General features: G+C 40.1%; 1 protein-coding gene across 1 annotated transcript; it reads right to left on the bottom strand.

Annotated features, from left to right (window-relative positions):
- Window positions 1-2825: 2825 nt before the first annotated feature.
- On the bottom strand, window positions 2826-5487 carry etfbkmt (electron transfer flavoprotein subunit beta lysine methyltransferase). Its single transcript, XM_072385176.1, has 3 exons — window positions 4996-5487; window positions 4780-4910; window positions 2826-3353 (listed from the first exon to the last, which is right to left on the bottom strand). Exons 1-3 carry the CDS (start codon window positions 5286-5288, stop codon window positions 3007-3009), a joined length of 771 nt encoding a protein of 256 aa, XP_072241277.1. The 5' UTR covers window positions 5289-5487; the 3' UTR covers window positions 2826-3006.
- Window positions 5488-6402: the final 915 nt, after the last annotated feature.

Below are 6402 nucleotides of genomic sequence, written 5' to 3'. Positions count from 1 at the left end.
TGGTATTGGAAATAATGTATAAGTGAATTATTTGATTTCTTGCAGGGGAATGTGAGGGAAGACAATTAGCAAAAAATGTGATGTCGTTTGGTTTGTTATTATTAGTAAAGGCATTATTGCTAGAAGCACTATAAATATTACATGGTGTTTAATTAATGGTAACAGGCTATACATTTGTTACAGGTTTTTGTCAACAAATATCCAGATAAATTTGTTTTCAAAATAATGACCAGTACGTAATTTGTAGATCTACGTATCTGTGGAGGACCTCTTTGCTGTTTGTTACATAAGTAAATAAAAAAAAATTAAATATCTTATTCCTTTTTCACATTTAATGTGTGCAGACACATGAGTGTCCTTCATAAGTTGCCTTTTATAAAAAAATCAGCATGATCTAAGTAATTATTACCATTCTTTCGTTTGTGTTTAATCAAGGTTTTAATTATAAAATCAGATGCATGATTTAGGTTTGACTCTGAAGTTGATTTTTTCCAGGATATAGCTTGAAATTTGCATAGGAATAAATTAGAAAACTGGCACAAAAAGAGTGTAGGCTCTCACTAATTTCCCTCAGTGAGCAATACAAATAAATGAAAAATAAGATTTGCTGGTTCTATTGCTACTGGCGATCTGTCCAGGGTGAACCCTGCCTCTCGCCTGATGACCGCTGGGATAGGCTCCAGCCCTCCCGCGACCCGACCGACGGATTAAGCGGGTATAGAAAATGGATGGATGGTAGCATAGTAGAATAGTTTGTACTTAACTTTTCTATGTGGTAGTTTTGTTTAAATACCAGCAAGCTAGTTGAAAAAAAAGTATCATGGTCAAAAGTTGTATTTCTTAGGGAAAAACAACAATACTGATAGCTGGCCTTGGTCTTGGCCTTGGGTGCTGCCCATTACTGCTCCTTGTGTTGTTTAAACTACTGGCCGTCCGTGGCCAGAATGCTTGGACCTGGTGAAACTCTATATGAGAATCACTCCCACACCAGAAGGATTAACTCCGTTTGAGATAGTCCATGGGAGACCATATAGGTTACCAGTGTTTTCATCAGACTTACAGAAAGCAAACGAAGAACAGACTCTGATCAGGACACTCAAACAGAAAGACATGTCCAATGCAAATTTACTGCCTTCTGATTCCTCTCTTCCACAGGTTGACAGCCGCATCAAACCAGATGACTGGGTGTACATCAAGGTCATCAAAAGAAAGAACTGGGCCAGCCCACGGTGGGAAGGACCATACCAAGTGCTCCTGACCACACCTACTGCAGTGAAGATTGCTGAAAGGCCCAGCTGGATCCACCTCAGCCACTGTAAGTTACAGAGAGTGTTGGACCCCTAATTTCAGAGTGGTGGGGAAGCCTGACTACAAAGGGACCTCATTGTTTAGAGTGAGGTGTCTCAACGTCAGTGAAGAAACCAACTGATCCTCACTCTGCTAGGCCTCGGGTGCACCTGCATCTCTGATAACTGAGCAGCAATGGGGACACAAAAGGTGTTACTCAGCTGCGCTGCGACTGTAGCGTGTGTATTGTCTGTGTTCATGGTGGTTACTGTGATGAATATGATTACTTTCCTACAACTGTGTAAAGCATAAAGAAACTAAGAATGACTTCTACATTGAAAATGTCCAGAACAAGTGATGTGGAATGATGTACTGTCTCTGCTTACCACAGTGAACCAAAAGAAATTTTGCATGCTTTGTGTGAAATGTTTGCTTATATTGTTTTTGTATCTCATTCGATAAACAGGAGGGAAATGTTAGAGTTTTTAGTAGTTATCTCATGATATACCCTGTGTTATAATTACATTCCTGTGCTTTAATTGCACTCATGTGCTATACCAAAAACATCCTATGTGACACATATGGATCATATACTGCATTAGTTCCAATCATGTGATGAAGAAATGAGTGTGCTGTGAACAAAGGGAGACGCCTCAGGACGGAGTCGTCCGGAGGTCAACTGAGTTCAACCTACACACACACAATGGCTGATTCAAACTAGTTTATAGATGTATCTCTTTGTATGATTATCGTCAAGGTCTCACACCCTAAATTGGCAAATGTGTCGCCATACGTAAGCAACCGACAGAGTCACACGCTCTGAAGTTTCTATGCAACCTTTTGTTTTGTAAAGCTCTGCCCCTTTGCTTATCTCTGAATAAAACCAGGCTGCTGCAAAGAGGGAGTTGGAGATTGTTGGAAGTTGCTTAGACACATACACCTGTGGCTGAAGCATCAACGACTCTCCCCTTTTGCAAAAGCTGAACTTTATATTGATCTCTTGTGTGGTTCTTTCTGTTTAAGGTGGGACTTCGTAAATAAGAACAAAAAACCCTATCAGCATCTGTAGGATCACTGCAGCTGTGGTGACCATCATCTTATTGGTCTCTTCCAGTAAGTGTAATATTTGGTGCTGTATTAACTTCTTCAAGCAGAATTTCAGATAGTCTCTTACCTGTGGCAAGGGGCAGCGCATGCTCCAGCTGTCCAGGTTGTCCATGATCTTCCATCTCAGGTCAGCTGCCCTCGTGTTGAGATTATCAGCACTTTCTAATGGGGCTTGGTATCCATTCTCAGATCATTCTGGTTCCCCCTTCTCTCTCTCTCTCTACATATATGTATGTATATGTATTGCATATGCCTCAACAAGCTGATTAGAGTATCTCTAAAAACAGGTGTTGTGTGGTACCCGATATGCTGTGGTGAGAATCTGTGAGACATGCTCTTATATGTCCAATTCAAACACCAAATTCCCATCTTACAGGACTCAGAAGATTTGTAGAAAACATCTTAATACCTGCTGGCACAGGATGCCTGTAGAGGTCTCGAACGCTCCATGCCTCGATGGTTCAGAACCACTTTAACTACTACACATGACGCAAGGGGGGAAAATATTTGGCAGGCAGGTTTAATGTTGGCTCTTTGTAAACCAGCTCCGGTAGTGAAGTGAGAATATATGACATTATTTACATTAAAGTCAAGCACAGATGAACAACTCTACTACTCAGGATGATAGGACCAAACACTGCTGCAGGTGAGGCCGTAGTTCTCCTCTTTGACACACTCAGGCAGCTCAAACTGAGCCAGATGATGCAGGAGCCGCCGAATGTTGTGTTCCTCAAACTGGGCTCGCCCAGGATCCCCAATCAGGACTTTGGTGCCATGGATTTTTATGCTACGGTCAAGCCAGCTGTGAAGGCTAGTGGCGAGAGCCTCATCATAAAACATGTCCCCCAGGAGGATCAAGTCGAAGCACTCAGGCTCTGAACCGATCATGTTGTCGGTCACACAAAGAGGCGGGTTGACGGCATTCAGCTCACAGTTCATGCAGGTCGCAACAGCTGCAACTGAAACACAACCGGGCTCATTTAGAACTTTTATGGAAAACAATTTATAGGAATGTGTGATGGGGAAATATATGCGTCTATTGTCATTTTGTCTGTTACCAATTATCTCAGCTATCTCAGTTAGTGTAGTGATGGTAAATTTTATGTCTCAGGACTGACAGACTCTCCAATCCACATTAACCATTTGTATCACCCAGACACGCTAATTGTTTTAAACTATTTACCTCTTAATTAACACTCAGACAAGATAATTGTTTTAACCTCCTGTTTCTTAATTATCATCAAGACTGCATTCTGCCCCCCCTGGAGGTGTGGTTACACATCTAAAGAACAAAGCCCCCTCCTCAGGTATAAATCCTCTGTATTCCTTTTGTCTGGATCTTTTCATACCATTGCCACTGAATGGTGTGGACTGATCTTTTTCCTTGCAACGAAGAATAAAAACTTAGCCGGCCGGCAGAAAAAGTATTTCATTGCTCAACAGAGGTATTAGGAAGGAAGCGATTGAAAACTTCCATAACAGTGTTCTCTCTCACACTAACAATGAAGGTCTGTTGTTCGCGATGCAGGAACTCGAGTATCAATGAGTCCCTGCAGCTTCAGCCTTTGTCTCTCACACTGCAGACAGAGTGAGACACAAAGTTCTAGTTCTAACTGGCAAAGCAATAGTTTAGAGGTTATCTGAATGTCTTTTAAAGTTATATATTATTGCTTTTTCACTCAGTGGAATGGTTTTTTTTCTTTAATCTGTTCAGACATTAAACACTGACCAATGAATCATTCAAACTCCAGGAATGAACCAGTGGTGCGTCTACAAATGAATGGCAACTTGGCAAAGAACCTACAGGAGAAAGTTGCACATATTTCTAATCTAAATATCTGAGTAAAGCTAAGAAGATGCTGTCATCCGTACCCTCGTTTGACTTTATTGCAAAAATAATGTGCAATGTGCAAGACAAATGTGTAATCGGTGCCATTTAGTGATTAGTGGTCACTACGGCTAGTGTGTGAAATAAGAATTAGAATAAGAAGTCTTTGTGGAAAGGTTTTTATTTAAGGATTTAGGTAATATGCCTGCACAAGTACATTATTGGGTCAATAAATTCAACATTTCTATATGAAAGTTGATGACTAAGATTTTACTTTAGTACATTAGTTTGGTTTTTCTGCTTTGTATCAACAGCAAAGTCGTTTTTTAAATGATGCCGTGTTAGATATTTATGCAAATCTTACATTGATCACTTAATTTATATTTGTGCTGCATAGTTAGGCAGGAAAGCTAACTATATGGTGAACCCGCTAAGAACAGTAACACACATAAAACATTAAAAAAAGTTCAATCGCTGTTTTTGATGCACTGAAATGCTCGAGGACAACGTATCAAAAAGGGAAACAACTACAATTTCAGACAAAGACAGATACATACCAGGATCAATGTCATTGGCCACTACATGAGCAGCACCGCAGAGTTTTGCAGCGATGACTGAGGCTCCACAGCCGCTCCCCAGATCCAGGACAGCTTTACCCCGGCACACCTCAGGGTTATCCAGGATGTACCTACAGGGAGGTGGCAGCGATAAATCAAAGGTTGCTTAAAAGTTCTGCCTGAAACGTTTTGTTAATCCTTAGGAATGTATCGGACCTAGAGAGTGCCTGTCCTCCCGGCCAGTAAATGGCCCAATACGGGTCATCAAAAGGCCAGAGCTCCGGTCTTTCTCTCCAGAATCGACAGTCTGGAGTAAATAATCTCAGTTTGATCTCAGGGGTCAGGCTCTGCTCTCCAGATATCTCCGTGTTCTCTGATATAAATCTTCTAAATTGCTCATCAGAATGACAGGTCTTTGATATCTCTCTCTTTGCCTCTGTATTCTGTTTTAAAAGTCGTTGAACACATCGAAAACATTTTCGAGGCAATAAAAGTCCCAACATGACCATCCAGTCAACGTAAAAGCTAAACCGATGAGCTTTGCCTTAGCGTTAGCTGCTAACCTGGTTAACCTCATATATGTGCTTAAGAACTGCTTTTAATAATTGTGTTAGTGAAGAATAAACTTCTCAAAGAACCACACCCGTGTAACAAATGTGGGAACTCACAAAAAGCTCGAATTAGCTAAAACAAACTCAGCTATTTTACACAAATGCTGTCGGACAAACGCTCCGTCAACCTTCTGAAAACGGGACTCACACAACATCAGTTCCGCTCTAAAAGGTTCCTACACAGTTTCTTATTATGACTAATTTAATTTCTGTAATAAAAAAGGTCCAACATATATCTGACTGTAGCCGATGGGTCCCCAGAATATGGGTGAATAAGTGATTTTTGTCCTCCATATATTTGCAGTATAGACATTTGAAACGTTTATTTTGATCATAATGCACACAGTTTACAAAGACTTTGTACAGACTTTTTGTATACTTTTTAAAATTCCTTTAATCTCTCTTAACTTGCTGTTAGTGTTCTGTCATTAGCTGTCCTGACTGAAATATTTAGATGAGGTGTAAAAATGCTTTTATAATTATAAGAAATAAAAGGTTTATCAAGATGTATACTGTTATGACAATCATAATTCAATACGACCGACCGACAGATAGATAGATAGATAGATAGATAGATAGATAGATAGATAGATAGATAGATAGATAGATACTTTATTAATCCTGAGGGAAATTCAAAGTATTCAGCAGCTACATAGATGCCCGAAGGCAGATTAGTATCAACAGCAAACAAAAACTCACATAGTAACAACATACGGTAGGATTTAAGTATATATATATATAAAAATGTGAAATGTGCTTATGTGCAAACAGATATGCATTTGAATATTGGTTTAATCACAATCCTCCCTGGAGTTATACAGTCTTATGGCCAGGAGGACAAAAGAGTTGTGGAGCGTCTGTTTGTGGAGCAGCTCAGGGACAGCAGCCTGCTGCTGAATATGCTCCTCTGTCTTATCAGAGTTTGGTGGAGTAGGTGTTGTGTGTTGTCCAGGATGGACAGATATCTATTTTTTTATTTTTGTGAAACATCCCATCTGATGTCTGTTTTTTA

The sequence above is a fragment of the Leuresthes tenuis genome, unplaced genomic scaffold (genome assembly GCF_036924035.1).
Source record: "Leuresthes tenuis unplaced genomic scaffold, fLeuTen1.0.hap1 SCAF_5, whole genome shotgun sequence".
NCBI lineage: Eukaryota > Metazoa > Chordata > Actinopteri > Atheriniformes > Atherinopsidae > Leuresthes > Leuresthes tenuis.
Note: the sequence above shows the minus strand (reverse complement) of the source record. Positions and strands in the feature narration are given on the sequence as shown.

What these genes read in the sequence shown, in the direction of transcription:
- etfbkmt (XM_072385176.1), bottom strand. Translation starts at nt 5,288, where the DNA reads ATGGTCATGTTGGGACTTTTATTGCCTCGAAAATGTTTTCGATGTGTT. An exon ending in GGAGGACAGGCACTCTCTAG is followed by an intron (nt 4,911 to 4,995) that starts GTCCGATACATT and finishes ACCTCCCTGTAG; the next exon opens with GTACATCCTGGATAACCCTG. An exon ending in GGCCAATGACATTGATCCTG is followed by an intron (nt 3,354 to 4,779) that starts GTATGTATCTGT and finishes GTTGTGTTTCAG; the next exon opens with TTGCAGCTGTTGCGACCTGC.